Here is a 19,709-nt window from a genome sequence, read left to right as displayed (position 1 = left end):
AAACCTACCTCCTGAAGGAAGCACCTCTGTTTACGCCATCAGCACAAGGGTTTGTACCATTATGAACAAGGGTTAGGGTTGTGTGTGTGTGTGTGTGTGTCCCATTTCTTCCATATATTCCTTCTCTCCAGCTCTCCCCTTCCTTTTCATTCTTTTCTCAAGGCCTCTGTGTCCTCCCAGAGAATAGAGATAACCAAAATGTTTCAAGATGTCTTCTTCCAGCAGACCTAAAAAGACCTAAAAGCCACAGCCAGGAGGAAGGGGTGCCATATGCTTGCATGTAGCCCTGCCCTTGTGGCAGAATCCTCCCCCCACCCCCCTCCCCTTTCCGAGTCAGCCTGGCAGAGGCTTTACCATTTTGTTTCCAATGCTGCCCTCCAAGAACCAGGAGCTAGCCAGGGGGAAGCTGCAGCTCTGAAGGGTGAGGGCCCAGACCTTCTTTTTGACCTCTACTTCTAGAGGAAGAAACACAAAGCTAACTCTGAAGACTGCTGGGAATGTGGTTCTCATGGCAGGGTGAGCTACTGTCACATGCATGGCTTGCACACATTTCGCTAAGCAAAGTATATTCAGGGAACACAAAACCAACTCTGCTAGAAACGTGTATGAGATGACATTTTATTATTATGCACAATTTGTATCATTCACAGCTTACTGGTCTGTAGTCCCAGAATGTAGTGGATATATACAGAAACAAACTTAAATGACTCTGCATTGCCAGTGAAAATAAATCACATTTTAATGTTAAATCAGACTATTCATAGCATCTCAGCAGACATAGAGGGTATAGAATAAACAACAATAATTCTCACATATTGAGAGCTCAAGGGTCTTCCACCCACGTTTCCTGACTTACATCTAAAGTGCCTGCCTTTAAGCTGAAGTCAAAAAACCACAAAGCATCAACAAAAAGGGTGGAAGGAAAGGGAACAAAGTACACACCTGAGACAACCACAGGTTTCAGATTTGCATAGGTGTTGCTTTTTTTTTCTTTTTTTATACTCAGCAGCCTTTGACATAGTATCACCAACAACTGTTTCTTATTTCAAAGAACCAACAGAACTGAAATTTACTTAAACATAGTCACTTTTTTTTCTTGAATTACTACAGATTCAACATTTCAGTCTTTAAAGCTATTCACTCCTATTACAAAGTAACTGGAAACATAACGAAATAATCAGAGAACAGCCAAGACAGCTAAGTAGCTAACAACACTGTTTTAGTCTGCATGTATTAACAACACTGATTTAGCATATTTTTATCACAGCTTTCTTGTTTTGTTTAATGGCAAAACAATAGAAAGTCTAGTAGTTTCACAGGAGGTTCATAAGGGAATAACGCCACAGTTAAAGTACATACTTCAGTAAGGTTTCACCACTCTGCATCTCCAATAGCTTTTGCAAAAATATGGTCTCTACCCTCAAAGGACATCACTCCATCTTTTAAATAGAACTTCCATTTGTTCTTACTTCGATGTATCTGATGAAAAAAAAAAAAAAAAAAAATCAATTCCCCCCCCAATATAATACATATTAGACAGCCATTAAAAAAAGTCTTTAAGAGCAACTTGTTTACAAGCCTTTTTTTTTTATTTTAAAACCCCAGTAGCCCAAAACATGTGAAACACTGCCACTGAGCACACCACAAATATTCAGAGGCAGTAGACTTCAGTTGTTTATAATGAACTCCCCGCTCTCTCAAGGGAACAACCTCCTGAACTTTAGCACATGCACCCCTCTCAAAAAAAACCCAAACAAAACAAAAACAAAAACATAAAAAACAAGTAGCTGTGTGTCATCTCAACACCAGCAGGAAAACAAGACTATAACAGAGCAATTTCACAAGTGTACCAGTCCCAAAACATACTGCACCCTGCAAACTGGTATGGCTTAACTGAAACGCAGTGTTTCTTCTCCTGCTCACAGTGCAAAGCAACATTGTGTGCAGAGACATTAGGATAAGGCTAAGAGCAGGAAAACTTTGCTTTAAAATGCAAATAACACCATATAAAACAGTAAGAGAATGTGCATATTCTGTTTCTTTTTAAAGGCCTACAAAACTATCTATACCACAGAAAGTTTCTGTTTAATACTAAAAGAAGGAATTTTAAGTATCCCTAGAAAATTCCTTGGATTTTAAGCCTCAGTCTATTTTCAAGTCCAGAAAGAAAAAGGAGGGAAAAAAAAGAAACAAGACAGTAATTTTGCTGACAGCATTCTTTTATAGATAAAGTAATTTAATAGGTAACTCTTTCCATCTACTTTCTACAAGGCCTATGTGTTTTACTAAATCTGTATAGGAAAGGGGAAGTCACCAACATCTTCCTCCAACTTCTGTAACTGTTTATTTCTAGCAACATCCGATTTTAAATTTCCTTGAAGACATCCTGAACTTTCTATTAGTTTTTTAAATTTCCAACCAATTTTTCTGCTTATTACAGACAAAACTTGCTGTAGATAACAATATCCACTACCCATAGCATCTGTAACAAACTGAGTTACAAAGCTTCAAAACTTTGTGTACATTTTTAATACAATACAGACACTATGGCTTAATTTCAGATGCATTTTCTACACACATCCCTATAACTACATTTTCCAAAATAACTACTTTCAGAAAAACCCATCTGTTAGGCTTTAGTAAAGACAATTTTCTTAGTACTTCACTGTTTCCTAAAACACAGACACCATTAAAGGCAGGCCTAGTTGAACATGCATTAAAAAAAAAAAAATCATCACTAGTCACTTTTGAAAGAAGGAAAGCCAAGGCACATTCTTAGGCAAACTATAGAGATATTTTTCTAGATTTGTTTCAAAATGAAATATGCAGTTTGTTTTGTCAACTTTTAAACTACTGGCATATACCCATCCAAAACTATACCAGGGCTAGAAGTACTTTGATCTTCAAGAGTTCAAAACAAGGTTGAATTTTAAACATTAAAATGGAGGAGAACAAAACGCCCCTTAACAACTTTTGTTTTTCAGACAGGACAGAATTCTGACAAGAAAACCTCTCAGTAAGCACCTCAAAAGACAAAAAGTGAAGAATAAAGTACACACACTCCTCTTTCTGTTACCCATTTCAAAAGTCTTAATTCATGGCTGAAAACACATACATGCATACATACATACATGGCGCTGTTGAAATTACTTAAAAGTTAAGTAATTATTAAAAAGTTGAAAGTTAAGCTTATGCAGCTTTCCAGATCTTAATTTGCCAAGATTTGGACCCCTTTTCTTTACCTTTAATAGGTCATTAAAAAACCGTTGATTATCCTCATTTCAGAAAGCAGCAGGTAAGTCTTCAGACTATTGTCAGCTGAAGATGTAATTTAAACACAATTATTACAGCATTAGATTTTCTTTAAAAGGCGCTGGTAGTAAACCAGACATGGATTTGCTGAAGATATTACTTAGAATGATTAAGAAACAAAGATAAAACTATATACTGTACCTTGTCATACTGACAAACTATCACATTGTCAGTGTCAAACAAGTCTGGAATGTCCTGTTCACTGACATCATCACCAGAATTTAAAGGGTCCTAGAGATTAAAATTTTATTTTATACATTCTTTCAGAATAGTTTTGAATATACTTGACATTAAACATAACAAGAACAATAAAAGGTTAGCATTGCAAAAATCACGACCCAGAGGCTATTAAGACCATGTTGCAAAAAGCTCATTTATAAGCAGCTTTACATGCATACATTCTCAGTGACAACACCACCCTGAACAAAAACACGGGTCAAAAAGCAAGTCTGCTAACTGGCAAAGCTGACCCATGTAAATAGAACACTAATCAACTGGTGTTTATTTGAAGCCCAGATGCCACAAGTTGATTCTCTTGTGAATTTCTAGGATACAAAATTGCATCTTTAAGAAAAGCCTTTTCCTAGCAAACATGTACTTGTATCGCATTGTTCCCTTCTCTGTCTAATCCCGTGTCCTTCAGAAGGCGAAGAAACATAGATTTGTATCCCAATCTTACTTAAATAAAAAGCGGTACTTTATTCCACTGAGGCCAAGGTTCTACCCTATAACTTTAATTAAGTCTTTTAATTAATCCAACAAAAATGACTTCTCAACATCTCTTTCATTTGTCCATGCTTCTCAAAATGAGCTCTCAAGTGACTTCTGAGCAGTACCCACATGTCTCAAGAGGTACGCAACTGAACTATACATTCTCTGCATTAAACTTAACCAGAAATTGTTCTGGATGCAACAATTCCAACAGTAAAGACAGATATACTATTGTAATGTGCTTCAAAAAGCTTAAAAGTAAATTACCTCCTCAACGATATCTGTTTGGGCCTCTTCATTATCACCACCACTGCTGCTAGACTCTGTGTTTGAAACACTGTCATACTCTTCATCATCATCTTCCTCATCATCCAGAGCTTTTAGATCCTCTGATTCAATAATGCCAATGAATTCATTCTCTTCCCTATCTTTTGTATATGGTATTTCTTCCTTGGGAGAAACATCACCAGTACCATCTAGCTGAATTATGCCTCCAATGTCACTGCAGATATCCTTCTCTGATCGTAAATTAGATTCCATCTGCTCAGTAGGTTCCATCTGACAGGAATAAAAGAGACCAGAGACAGCTTGTGAATTAACGCCATACAGCTTTCACTGTTCAGTACAAAGCCTGATATTTTTGTTTAATAAAACAACACGATTGGGGCACTAAAATGAGAATTTCAAGTCCTGGCCTACTTGGAAACTCCGAGTACATTTGCAAACGTTGTTCTTATACCTAATCTTAAATGGATTCTATGCCACATATTCCTCAACAATATAACAAGACATTTTCTTAGACCTTTCTTTAAACACTATCGTAATCAAACAACCTTTTTAAGACAACAATGACCAACCAGGCCTTTAGAATTCCTATTGCAAATACAGCTCCAAAAACAAAACAAGGGGAAAAAAATTAAAAAAAGGAAACTAGCTACTCACCCATCCCCAAAAATAGCCTTTTTCCTTTTTGAAATAAAAATCAAGATGATCTCATTCTCTCCCTCAACTCAAAGTGCTTTGTTTAAATAAGATATAAAAAGCTGAGACAGTAAATATTTCAGTACCTCAAGTTACTGTTCATAAAAGTGCTAGAATTCCTAAACAGAGCATTCACAGGAGCATAAAAGTCCTTTAAGCTTTCAGCCATCTTTAGTTTCTCATTAAATCTTTACTGTAGCATCTAATTCACATCCACATACACTTTCTAGTTCAAGAAAATAACACTTTGTTTTGACCTTCTATTCTTACTACAGTTATCATCACCCTGCCATCAAAGTTCAGACAAGCACCATAACATGCTTTCTATTTACAGTCATTTGTCATTACTGTCATTAAATTTGCATTTAATAAATTTGCCTCAATCACATATAAGCACTACAACTCAAAGTCAGCAAACCAGCCTGAACTTAAAACATCTGTAAATAACTTCTAGAACAAAAAGTAGATGAGGTCAGGAAAGTGGCCTGTTAATTAAAATCATTCAAGTTTTCCACACAGCTCTAGCTAAATTCTAGTTTGTTCAGGACTTTTTCCCAAGGAAATGCATTTCCTTCCAGCAGATTTTCACTTATCAAATGCCACTCTTCATACTCAACATGCATTCTCAATGAAAGTTAAATGCTCTTCACACATTTAACATTACAAATTTAAACTAATCCCAGCTGACACTGCAAGAGAAATTTGCCCACAACTGGCCAGTATCCAAACGCAGATTCAGTGTCAGAATGACACAAAGTTCTCAAAGGGTCATTTCCATCTGATCAGTCACAAAAAAAACCTATCCCTCAAAATAGTTAATAAGTCTAAGAACATATTATATCTACCCATTACACTTGCAGCATTTTTTAGATTGACATCCTCCTCAATGCCAGTATTTCAGCAATACTTGTGACAAATTCTTCATGTAAAAATAAGTAATCAGCTACTGCTATTCAAAAGAAGCTCAAGAATGAACTTCAAAATGGTGTTAGTTTTTATTATTATAATTTAGAGGTGCTACTTACAGGTGTGTTTGATCACATCTCCTACGATACTTCTACCAACCATCTCCAACGTATTTTCACCAGCTGAGAAATAAAAGGCCTTACCTTGTCAGAGGAAGCAATGATGTCATGGTCTTTCAGAACAGCACTATCGTCCAAACTTTTGCCTGTGATAATCAGGTCAATGATATCATCAGACACCGGCTGTTGCACCAGCTCCTGAGACTCAATGTCTAACTGCCCCTCCACATCCAGCAGAACACTGCTTGAGTTGTTTGCCAAGGATTCAGTGGGAAAAAAACCTTCAGATGATTCTGGCATAAACACAGCTGTGTGAAGACTGCCATACTGGGATTTTTCTGTTGAGTCTGCACTTTGATTCAGCACTGCATTAGTTACAAGTTGCTGCTGATTCACAGAAGGCTGCTGGACCAATGTAGTGCTGGCAGAGTTCTCCAGGTGGTTTTTCTCCATGGCATTTGGTTGAAATACCATGGTCTGTTGGATAGCAGTCTCCTGGGGTTGCAAAGTCTCAGCATCTGCCTGGGCAGAGGATGCATTCACCTGAGCAACACTGGCAATGTTGGCTTGCAGAACTGAAGGTTGCCCAGGGGGCTGCAATACCTGCTGAACAGGATGGTGTAGAACACTTGCATCTCCTGCAGCCTGTGTAACCACAACAGGCAGATTTACCTTATACAATTGCCCTGCAAAGACAAGAGTTAAATTCTGCTTCAGCAGGTTAAACTACAGGTTCATCCAGGCCACTGTCCTGTTACCACCAATAACCAACAGCAAACACCCAGGTAAACTATGAGAAACAAGATGTTCACAAAGAAATACTTCACCCAAGCACAACTTCAGCCTTTGAAACTTAAGTGTTCAGAGGCTTTTTGAGTCAGAGCTCTCATCCAGACCATCATGTCTAATATCCCTTTCTGGTTTTGTCCCCCAAGTACCCTGTAGCAGTTAGTTCAGTAAATTACATACTGGATTTAAAAACCAAAATCCTGTTTTGAATTTACTTCCATGTAATTTCAGAAACTAAGGAATACAAGATGAAACAGTAAACTATTCCACGTCTACAGGGACAGTTCACTCTTAAGGACCTTTAGGTATCCCCTCCTTCTAAAAAGAGCTGCCTAGTTTAGTTAAAAAAAAAAATTAAAAATTCCTAGTTTATTTAGCCTTTCTTTGTACAAAAACCATTCCAAATACTGAATCCTTAAAGTTATTATTAGTGCTAGAGTTAAGCTGCTAAAGCCAAGTTGCCAATTTCATTTAATTATTCTTTTCCCCAAGCACATTCTTACACACCCACAGTCACTGACACAAGCCTATATGTCTCAAAACCTTAGGAATTATATCTGAAATAGATATCTAGTGACACTAGTTCTCAAAGAACAGCTGTTTGAGGAGTCAGTCTGTGACTGAAATAAACCTTCCAGTTACCACATCCTAAGCAGTACAAGCACATTTTTGTACAGGCAGTTTTATCAGCAAAAGAGTGTGAGCAAAAAGGTTAATGGATGGTTGTATTTTATTTGAATTAAAAAAAAAAAATCAACTTGATTCTGAAGTACCAGACTGTCTTTACCTTTTTAAAACATGAAGATTGTCCTTTATATAAGAGGAGGAAATCCTTTGTCAGTCCAGACACAGGTAACACATTTGTAAGCAGTTGTAAAACAAAAAAATGGCATCACCTGGCAGCCCACCTTAACTGATCTTGCAAGTGTACACAACTGACACATTAACTAATCAATGTAATTACTTCTCCCATGCAACGATTACAAACACAAACTACAAAAGAAGAGGGCAACTGGCTTGACACACCTACACTTTTAACTTCACATTTGTTTTATCTGCTGTACTTGGGACCATCTTTCAATATCCACATCCAGTCAATGCACTGTAACATTTTACATCCCCTCTTTAATCTTACCAGATGCTGTCTGTAGCGTCACTCCCGCTGGTACATGTATAGGATAAGCAATGCCCGAAGGGAGAGTAAGAGTTGCACCCACTTGTGAAGCACTCTAGATAAACAAGAGCTTTATTAAGAAGTAGTGCATACTTTATCTCCTAGGGCCCTAAATGTCACACATAACATCTTCAGATGAAACACCAATGAGGGCTTCTTGTGATCATCTTTACTGAAGAGTTGCTTCAGACTTTTCAGATTTAGAAAGATAAAGAGTATTCTGTATTGACAGGATAATGACTTGCCCTAAGGTTTCCTATTTTCCAGTTATCACATTCCCTTTTTGTTAACAGAACACTTTCCTGTATGCCCTCAAAGTACACACCATCCAGAAAGTTGTTTTTCCACTCAGAACCACTTTTACCTGAGCTTATGCATACTCCACACTGCATAGACTCCTTGCCTAGGCCTACGAAGTCACTTTGCATTCTCTTTTTCTCCTGGAAACCAAACAGTTGGATATACGGCTCCCTTTCAAACTAGCTGTTCTGGGGAAATTTAGTTTTTAGATCAGGTAACTTGGATGTTACACAAACACCTTCCCAATATCGTATTTCAGCTTGGGAAACTAGTTAGCTTGAAGCTCAGGAGGCACTCAATAACTTCAAGCACTGACAATTAATAGCTCCTCCCCAAACAAATCTTGCCATGCCCAGAGTTCAGAACCTGTCAACTCTATAAGCCTCTCATTTTCTTCTGGATGATTTCTATGCCTTGCACATAATGCTGCTCCCAGCTTCAGTAACGCTAGCATTTCCCAGCGGTGCTTTATTTTAAAACTCAGTAAGAAAAAAAATTAAAAAAAAAAAAAATCTGTAGATGTGCATTTCCACTATACATCTATTGGCTAAATACATGCAGCCATGGCTTCCAACACACTTCCAGATGCATTGCTTGCAAAACCAACTGGCAGATCCTCAACCTTTTTCACTGCTCATACATAAGCAGCAGAGTTACAGCTCTCCCTCTACAAACTCTTAATTTTTTTATTGTTTTCAATAAAAATAAAAAAGGGCTAGAAATAACAGCACTGTTTCTTCATCTGTTGATTCTCCCTCAGCAGGACTCCTGCTCCCTTGCCTACTATGCCATATTGGACAGATGAAACTGTCATGAGAAATGCTGTCCTAAAGCATCTATACATGGAAAATATTTCATACTTGCCTCCCCTCAAGCCTATTAACAACTGACAAACAATCATTTAGAATTCAGAATACTCAAAATTTAAATAAAATGTCACTATAGTTACATACCAGGTCTGCTGCTGTGAACTGCTGGAAACCTCTGCCAGCTGGGATGACTAGAGAAGCTATACAGGAGGGGAAAAAAAAAAAACAACAAACCAGCACCTCACAAAAACATTAATTTCTTGGACACAGTTGATCTTTCAGTTATTTACAGCAAGCACAACTGAAACTAAAGCAATCTAACTTCAGTTCATACTCATGAGATCAAGTGAGCACATCCAGATAAGGCTCTTAAATACACTTCCTTTTATGCTGCTTGAAGCTTATGCTGTACTCAGGGGGAAGAGGTTATACCCCAAATTTATAAAACTTAATCTTGCTAGAAGCTGGTCTTAGTGATTTCTGGGGTTTTTTTTGTTCTACAAATATTACTGTTTAACTGTTTGATATGTTTAAGTTGCACTGTAAAAATTAAGCATGCTATTTCTATTTATTACATCAGCTAGAAGGACAGATGTGCAATGCTACCATTTTAACATGACCAAGAACATGTATGTAAAACATATTATCGTGTCAACATGCAGAAAATGTGCAAGTATTTTTCTGCACCAGAGCAAATCCGGTGGTGCTAATACTAGGAACAGTACGGTGGGATTTTCAAAAGCACTCAATACTGACTGGAATGGGAGAAGATAAGCAAAGGGAAAACTTCCCCAGGCTTCAAGAAGCAAACCATTTAGGTAGCCCAATTACTTTGAAAATCTCTAGCATATAGGACAATTCAAATCCCATTTAAGGAAAAGAAAAAATTCACTGGTTTCACCAGATTGTTTTGGCTTAGTATTGCCCTTCCAAAACTTTGGAAGCAACAAGGTAAAGCTCATTAAATATAAAGCTTCTAACAGCAAACAAACGCAAAAGTATATTCCCTGTAATCACACGGAATAAATAAGAACCCGTCTCCAAAATCAGTCCACTCAACTTTTGTTTTGGAAAAACAAAAACAAACAAGCAAGCAAACAAACAAAAAAAACAAACACAAAAAAACCTCACAGACTGAAGAGTGCCTACCCAACCCTGAAGTGTACTATGATGCAGATTTTCATTACATCATCTCGTATGTTTTTTTGTCCTTTATGGGGAAAAGTCCTAATGGCCTCTCATAGTGGGAGAAGTCTCAGCTAAGCATTACACTCTACCATAACATTACCACAATGGTCAGCTGGACCTAACTGAGCAGAATAGGTTGTGATGTCAGAGGCTGTGTGAAAGTCAAGTACTTCTCTGCAACAGGAATACTGCTTTTAATAGAACCAACTGAAAGACTACCCTCCTACTCTTCAGTTTAAGAAAGGGATTACATTTTAACAAATGCAGAACCAGATTAAACTCCAACACGACAGCAGAGCTGCATGGCACAACCATGCCATATAACCTCTGCACACATCATGCCACACATTAAAAGGGGAAGTGAAAGCTTAACCTTACTGGTAAATTTGCAGCTGAAGCGCTACGCTTCTGGACTGCAGACAAGAAGACTAAAATTGTCTTCATGTTTTGCTACTGGAATTAAGCAGCAGATCAAGAGCACGTGCACATAATTGCATTAGTTTATCAAAGTTTATTTCGTCCTTTATTGGTCAAATTTTGTTTTCAAATAATTACTGTTCCCCATCAGGCTAGATATATACATAAGCATCACAAACCAAGATTACTGCAGCACCTTCAAGTCTTCCAAGAAGATTCCTGAATCACTGAGCTATTCTTAAATTGCATCTGTTGTGTTCAACATCTAACCTGCTGAAGCCTGCAGAACATGGTGAAAACTGTGCGGTAGTTGCAGGGCAAACTGCGCAGAATGATGGCTATGTCTGAAGAAGCCTTCTGTTGCTTTAGACTGCATCACCTTTATTTCCCAAAGCTGCAGAAAGATTATTATTAAGGTCAACAATATCAGCTTTAAAAAACAAGCCACATCTAAAATGAAAATCAGGTATCCCTAGTTTTTGCAAGAGTAAATTGACTGATTCTATCCAATAAACATGATAACAATCACTACCGAATTTCAGCTTCCAGCAGCCCAACACATCATTTACAGGATATTTGAAACTATAAGTTAGGGCAAAAGTTTGCTTGTTTGGGAGGGCAAAGAAACAGACAGGTACATTGTGTCAAAAGAAAAAAAAATATAATACAACTTCTATTGATGCAGGGGAACCCAACAAACCTGCTTCAAGTCTTTCAGAACCTGCTCCTCTAAACCCTCTTCTGCAAAGAGTTCCCGCACACCTTCAATCACATCTTCAATAACGGACTTGTATAATTTATGCTACATTAAAAAAATAAAAAATCTTCATCCTGACTTTGAAAATTAAGTCATTTGAAATGACAGCACAAAGCCTAACCTCACTGCATAAACTCCTGTTACAAGATGAACAGCATGCACAGATCAGTGTAATAAACTGAATACTCTGTCAAGTGCAAAGACTTGCAAGTCCACTCATTCTTTTAAGTCTGACATCCCTGGAAAAATACAGAATTCAAGCCTGGAATTATTGGTTTCTGCAGACTACAGAAATGCTTAAGAAAATCCTAGATATATTACAAAAACAACTGCTGTGCTGCATTTTCAAACAAGTATGTCTAAAACATCAGTTTAAAACCACTTAGTATCATTCTAGCGTCATTGCCCCTAACTTAAAGGCCAACCAACAATACAAGCTACTAAAAATGAGAGGGTGCCAATTCTATCAGAAGCATAAAGTAAGTAACCTGCAAGTAACCTCTGTAAGTAACAGATTTAATTTTTTCTTTGTGATAATCATCTGATGCTGTAGAGTAGTTTAGCCATGGAAATTTAACACTACAGGTACCAACACATATCATTCATCTTATAACAGGACTCCAACACAACACTTTATTCCTTCTTCTGCCCATATTCATGATTAAATCCTAATCCTCCAGTCAGACCTGGACAACACACATACGAGCTTCAAGATACATTCACTCTGATGCAAATGTAAGATAGTAAGATTTTAGCAATTTAAAGTCAATTAATCTTGACTATCATTACCACCAGAATAGCCTACACAAGGTGAAAGATGAAGCTGAGATTTTTAGGAAACCATAGAAGTTAAGATTCCAGGATAGTAATTTACGTTTTTTCTAACTCAACATCAAATTAATGTTTTACTGCTCTAAAGTTGTTGTAAACTGCAGACAATATAAAAAAGCCTAGAAGTTATTAAGAAGTAACAAGTTACATTTTTTGCAAAAAGCTATCAGCACAACCTAGCACTACTTTGAAATAACCACACTCATTTATGATTTCTCACAGGAGGTTTGAGATCTCCAAGAATTGCCCTACCACACTTCAGAACACTAAGAAGACAAGGAAAAAAAAAATTGACTCTTGTACCATGACACTAAAGGATGTTGACTAGCCCATATGTCAAATGCTTTGCCTTCATTGTTAATCCAGAAGAGAAACTGAATTTAAATCTTTCAACAGGCCTATTCCCCTCCCCAGGATTGCCAAGCTACAAGAAGCACAAATATTTATTATCCTATATAAAAACTGTACACAGCAACTGTAAAATCCCACTACACGCTCCCAAATTAGAGGGGAATGGTTACAGTTCTGAGACGCCCACACTCCAGTTTTATCCCTTTAACACACAGGCCCCTTTGCCATGAACCAGACTATCCCATCGGAAATTTTTTTTTCCTTTGCAGGCAGTGGGGAGGGGGTCAGCAATGCCCCAGTCCAGGGTAGGCAGCGGGGAGGGGGTCAGCAATGCCCCAGTCCAGGGTACCACAAGGCCCAAAGCGCAGCCCGAGGCCTCCCCGCGTTCCCCTGGCGGCCTGAGGGGGCAGGTCAGGCCGGGCCCGGCAGCAGGGCGGCCCGGGGCCGCCACACTGCCCCACCGCCAGGCCCACACAGCCTCCCTGCCCTCCGGAGCTCCCCAGGGGCTCACGCCAGGCCCTGTCGCAATCCTGTTACCCACAAGGGGCTTTTGCTTAACAAACCCGCCAAAAATAGTGGCTTTAAAGCAACCCCTGTGCTGCCCGCTGCAGGGAACGGCCAGCGGCCGCTCCTCCCCGGCCCCCACGGGGCGGCACCGCCTGAGGCGATGGCGACGAGACCCGGCCCGGGCACATCCATTCCATCCCGTCCCTCCCCTCCCTGCGTCTCGCCGGCGCGGGAGGGTGGTGGGGTGAGGATGGGGCCGGGGACGCGGTCCAGCCCCGCCGCTCCCCCTCACCACAGGGCTCCCGTGAGCCATGGCGGCACCCGCCACCAGCCCGCCCTCCCGCCTTAAGGCGCCGTTGCCATGGGGACGCGGCCGGCGCGCGGCGGCCCCGCCCGAGCGGGCGCCATGTTTGCCTGCGTGCGAGTGCGGGGCCCGGTGCCGCGCCGGGCGCGGGGGCGTAGCTGGGGCGGGCGGTGAACCCGGCGGGTGCTCCCGGCTCCTGAGGGGCTGCCCAGGGGCCCGGTTTGCGGCGGGGGCCTGAAGCTTCAGCTTGTGAGAGGGGAGGGAGAGGCGGCTGTGTGTGGAGATCTGCTCACAGTGCAAAAATGCACCTAGGAAAGCTGGCAACAAAAGCATGTTATTTTGATAAACTCTGAAGTCATTATTACCGCATAAACAGGGAGATTACTGAAGCTACCAGTTAAATAGCAGCAATCTGTTACAACTACTGAAATTATTGCTTACATTTGCAGCAATCTGTTTGTATGTTAATACAGATTTACCAATTTAGCAGTTACTCATCTGGAAAAATGTTCATTAATGTCATATATGTAGGAGAATATAGACTTTGGTCTCTATACACATTCTGTCTGTACGTGGATTGGTGGTGTCCTGATGATTCTGAGAACCTAGAAACACCATCTCCTTTTCCCGTTTTCAGGTAGCTATGCATGTTACAGTGTTATTTGGCTCATGAGGAGGAGGCTCACCCATTAAGCTTTTTAAGGCTGACTTATCCTGAAAAATGGAAAGATTTTAATGAAAATACTGACAGACCCTTAATTATATAGCTAGACTAACACCTACAACAACAACAAAAGGAAGCAACATCCATAATAATACTGTAAGTTGCATTTTCATGAGAGACAAATGCAATTTGCTATTGAAGTAATTTTGCTCCACAACAAAATATGTTTAATGGCACTGTCTGGGTCTTGAATTAAACAGCAGTTGCATATTTAGCCGTTCTGTATGCCCTGCATCATCACAAGGAAAAGGCAAGCCATGTTGCTTTGTTTATAGAAAGTTTAAATAATAAGATGTGGTTTTTTAAGCACAGTGCTCATTTGAAATTGTCTGGAATAGTGCATACCCAGAGCATCATTATTCTTCTGCTGTCTGAGTAGTCCTGTCATGTTAGCAGAGATAGCAGGGAGAAGTTGCAGCCTTGAGGATCTTGCTGAGCTCTGAAGGTTGCAGATGGTGATCCCGCAGCTGGCTTTGACTTACACATCAGACAGATAAACCTGATGCAGAGCCATCTATCTGCCAGCAAACTCTACAGCAGTTTTAGAAAGGTGCAAGCGCAGAAAGATTTATAAATGAGTTGCCTGCTTTCTACCACCCTTTGTTTATCTAGGGATTACAAAGTGCCTGGAAATTGGAACAATCTGTGTGCCTAACTTCAAAAAGACAGGTTTGGGAACTTGATATCCCAGGACTTCTCAGCTGTCTCAGATAGTGGTCAGGTTATTTGGCTACGTCCACATGAAAATTTGCAGACCAAAGCAATTTGGCTTGACAGCGTGTGTCTGTGTTTGCATATTCCTAGCACATCCCACCAGCACATGGCACTGTGGGCATACCCAGTATCTTGTAAATGATACCCTTTGTATTGCCAGTGAATACCAGAGCTCCTGTCACCAAGGTCAACGCGTTAGCTCCCTTCGTGCGAGGGACAGCAGACTAAGCCTACTGATAGTACACAGCTATGGCTGGGGAGAAAGTAAAAACTGGGAATGGAAATAACGGCTTTCTGAGCTGCGCAGGGAGGTTGCAGAGGGTGCTTCCTGCTAACCAAGGTGCTTATGCTTTCATCTGATGTCTAGCAACACACTTTATATAATTTATTTTAAAAATTCCTAAAGAAGGTGTCTCTTCACCCAAGCACTATGAGAGTGTCAGCTGAACAGCATGAGAAAGCCTGGCATACAGTGAAAAAAATCCAGTCTTCTCTGAGCAAGAAAAAAAATATTAAAATATCTGTGAATAGCATCACTCATACCGACTGGCTAGCTTTGATATTGGTGATCTTAACCTAGTATCAGTGTCCTGCAGTATAAAGTGCAACCCTGTAGTGATTTTCATGCTTATGGCTTTTGTTAACATATAACCCCATTTTCAAGAGAAGAAACTGAGGCACAGACACACCAGATAGCTTACCCAAGCTCACAAAGGCAGTCGGGAACAGTACCCAGGTTTCATCAGTCTCGGTTCAGCTTCCAGTCCAGCTCTCCCCGTTGTTGTCTCTTTAACAGCTCACAGGAGTTTTAGAAGTCAGGCTATCGAAAAGATTAGAATGCTGTTCAAGCTCTCCTGATTTTTCAGGGGTTCTGTCCGCATTTGGGATACTGCTGCTTAAGGGCACCTCAAACATTCATTTACTGGACAGGTTTTAATTTGTAATTATTTATACTCCTCTTGGTACTTGATGTCTAGAGAAGATTTATTTTTGGATTATGAACCTTTATTAATCTTTTTTTTTTCTTTCTTTTTTTTAAATTGCCGTTTTGAAAAGCCTTCGCTCTAGAAACGGCGAGCCCTCAGCAAACTCAGCTGCTTGGTAGTGACTGCCCTCTTCTGTTTAAATCCGGCATTGCAGCTGTAGAGGAACGTGGCTACTGAACCAGAGGACTGCAGCTTTCTCAAGGCGTATTTTACAAATACCATCTTGCCCTTCTTTCCAAGTAAAAGCAATAATTCTTAGGAGGAACCGGTTGCAGAATCCAGGCAGTCCTCACGGAGATGCCTTGACATGGGCAGAACTGTAATTTCATTTTAAAGATACCCTCTAACACGCTCCCTTTGTTTTCAGATGTTGACTCATAGATACACAGCACCCTAGACTCATAACCAATTTTATTAACAGTGTGATTTTGTTATAAGCTCCATCATTTCCACCAGAGTTCTGAGACAGGTAGCATTGGGACCTGTGATTTGTTCCTTTTCATTTGTCATACGTGACTCCTGTTGTTTCAAGGGCCTCTCCTTTTTTTTACCTGATTTAAACCACTTTATCAGAGGAACGGCAGAAACACCTGTCCCTTAATTCAATGTGATGATAATTTTTAAGGACATTGGGTGGCATAAAAAGGCTCTGACCTGTACAAACTGCTGTAGAAAAATGGCAGTCCCAATGGATTGAATATACTGAATAGTACTGTGTATCTCAGATTCTTGATAAGACCAGAGACTTGTGTAGTATGAGTAAGCCTAATTAAGGATAAAATAAGCCTTGCCTCTCCTAAATACTCACCCTGATACATATACCTTATGTGGAGAGAAAGCCTCAAAGGGAAACAGCAGCCATCAGCCACTTCACTGTCCTTGCTCTTGTCCCTGCTTTCTACCACACTCCTGCCAGTGCCCAGCTCAGCACTTGTCTCCTGTTCTTCACCTCCGTTGTTGTCTGCCTTGTTTCCCTGGGTATGACAGACAGATGTTTATAGCACCGTCTTTCCCCAGAGACCCCAACCTCCTGCCCAGTGTCCCCAAGAAAAGCCCCAGTCCAACTCCTTCCTCTTTTGTCTGCTCTCGGTGCCTGTCCCTTCCCTGCCATCTTGCTTGACCCCCCATCACCCACGACTGAAATCCCACTCCTTCCTCACCTGTCCATAATTGCCTCTTACCTGCAGAACCACACAGAGGCAGGCTGCAGCAGGAGAGTAAATACCAGAAACATAATTTCTCCTTACTTGAATTAGCTGCTGGAAGTTCACAGTCGAGCAGATGATTGCAGAAGTCCAGCAGTTTTAGTGCAAAGTTAAATAAGAGCAAAGCAGCATGTTTTGGTCAAGGCCAGTTTGCTCTGACTAACTTTGCATTTGGTAATTTGGAGAGGAATAAAGCTGAGTGACCATGGTAGCCCCTTTCACCAGCAGTGAGTTTTGCAGCACCCACCATACCACTAAAATCATCCAGCAAGTGATGCTGAGAGACAGGTTGAAGCACAGCTTAGCAGTCAGGTTCTCCTTTTTACTGCCTAATTGATACCAATTTAACTCTACTAAAGAATAACTCAGATGTATGGAGACTAACCTGCATTGCCATTGGAAGCATTTATGTGAGGACCCCAATATTTGCTCAAGGTCATCTTCCTGAGCCTCGTGTTCTGAGCAAACATGGTTAGGCTCCTCCTGTCCTAATACTGTATGTACTTTTCAGTCTTTTTTTCTTCTTTTTTTTTTTTCCCCCAACTCTACTTTTGCATAGATCTACCTGAATCAGATCTTCTGCACACCCCTTTTGATGTTATAACCACGCAATTAGCAGCAAAGATATTAATGGGTTTCCATGAAAGGGGGCTAAAGCAGCCCTTCACCTTTTCGCTCCAGGCAGTGGATGTCTCCCTCCATTTCAGATGAACTGTCATATAAATCCTGGTGTCAGTACTTACACTTAGGCAGTAAAATCTACTCAGCATTATAGATGACTTGACAGATGAAGGTCCCTCCCTTGAGAGCAGTCTGACAAGGTTACAGTGGTAGCTTACCTCTGGGTATCATCAGCCTAATGCCCAGGTTCTTGCTTTAAATCCTCTCTGTTCCAGGCTGGGTTTTATTTGATGTTTTTCATTGCATCTCCTATAGCATGCCTGTGTCATTGGTCCCTTGCTTGAGTGAGATCTTCCTGTCCAGGAAGATAGGTTACCATTTCCGACAGCTGTACAGATGTGATGCAGGGATGCTCAAGACAGATTGAGCAATTCTTCTGCTTGGCATGTCATGGCAGCACTATATATACGTATATATCAGTGCTATATGAAAGCAGAGCCAGCTGCATGGCGCGGCACTGCCCTGAGCCGTGGCATGCCACAAGCAGACACCAGCATGGCTTGTTTGGGTAGGGCACCTCTCACCGTGCCCCATCAGTCTCACAGCCACCTTGCTGTGCCTCCGGTAGCTCTGCCCATGTCCCTCCTTCTTCAGCTGCTCCCAGCTCCTCCTCCTCCCCACTGAAGGAGAGCATTCAGTTCGTTTTTCCCCCTGCAGCTACTCACAACTTTGTTCTCGATACCTTCCCTTGAAGGCATTTCTCTGCATGGCTTCCTCACTGCTTTTCTCTTTCAGTCTCTTTTACAAGTAAACTTTTCACCTTGACTTAAGAGAGGCAGCAGTTCTCCTCAGCCCTTGCAAACAAGCTCTGCCTGCTGCCCTTCTGCCGGCTCCCTGCTCACTCCCAGCCTCCTCCCTCTTACCTCCACTGCCAGTCTCTCAGCGTGAGTCTCTTCCACTCCCAGCACATCCCCACTTCTGATTTTTTCCCCTCAGACTTTTATTGTTGAAAATGCAAATGGAAGTGAAAGTTATTCTATGTTAAACAAAAAAGGGCATCACAATGCAACGTAATGCTAGACCCACAACCTGAAATGCCTAATCGCACTGGGTTTTGTTTGATTTCAAAGCAGAATTTGAGCTGATGTTTTTCTTTTATTTCTACCAGTAAGGCTTCAGCAGGGAGCATGAACATCACTTACAACGTGTTATGATTGTTATTGTAAAAAATTACAGGTTGTTTTTACTAAGAACAGGGCTATAAAATAGCACATACTAGGCATAGCACGTATTAAGAAACTGTCCCAAAAATAAATGGTTTCATTTTTTTGTTTGTATTCTAGCAACTTACCATCTAATTTTTTCATGTACTTGAATCATATTGTTCACTGATACTTTTAAATATTGCAAACTGTTTAAACTCTGGAAGGAGACTATACTTCTGCTAGACACCTGCTTTCCATTTGCAGGTGCTCAGTGAAGGATAGAACACCAATAAACTGAAAATGGATATTAACTGTATTTCCCAGTGTTTCCCCAAATAGCTGACTGGTTTGCTACAGAGACAGCAGCGCAGGAGAAGTGGCATGGTTATTTTACTCTTAAAGCTCATCCTTTGAATGCTGCCCCACAAACCTCTGCCTCATTTCCCTGTTTCCCCACAGAGGTTCCACTATTTCCCTAGTAATGGCTCATTTGAAGAGCAGACTTTGAAATTTTTGGAAGTCTTAAAACATTTGTTGCTACATTATGTTCAAATATCCCAGCGAGATCAGAGGAAGAACTCAACAGGAAAAAACTCTGTATTCTTTGGGTTGCTACTGTTATGCAAAGAAGGCCAGAAAAGGGCCTGCCATAAATGATCATTAGCAGAATATAGTGCATTATTCAGCTTCCTGCAACTAGCTTTATCTAAGACGAGGAGCGATGTCCCCCACTCACAGTAGAACTGCTCTTTCTAATAAACTGCAATACCTGATGATACAAGATCAACCAGTTAATTA

The 19,709-nt window shown here is 40.5% G+C and overlaps 1 protein-coding gene across 1 annotated transcript; it reads right to left on the bottom strand.

The window, feature by feature from the left end:
* Positions 1–1,094: 1,094 nt before the first annotated feature.
* GTF2A1L (general transcription factor IIA subunit 1 like) lies at positions 1,095–13,465 on the bottom strand. Its single transcript, XM_055816457.1, has 9 exons — positions 13,445–13,465; positions 11,407–11,508; positions 10,977–11,100; positions 9,246–9,301; positions 7,954–8,047; positions 6,114–6,715; positions 4,291–4,581; positions 3,454–3,543; positions 1,095–1,479 (listed from the first exon to the last, which is right to left on the bottom strand). Exons 1-9 carry the CDS (start codon positions 13,463–13,465, stop codon positions 1,372–1,374), a joined length of 1,488 nt encoding a protein of 495 aa, XP_055672432.1. The 3' UTR covers positions 1,095–1,371.
* Positions 13,466–19,709: the final 6,244 nt, after the last annotated feature.

Source organism: Falco peregrinus, chromosome 11 (assembly GCF_023634155.1).
Source record: "Falco peregrinus isolate bFalPer1 chromosome 11, bFalPer1.pri, whole genome shotgun sequence".
NCBI lineage: Eukaryota > Metazoa > Chordata > Aves > Falconiformes > Falconidae > Falco > Falco peregrinus.
This window is presented reverse-complemented; position numbering and strand designations above follow the sequence as displayed.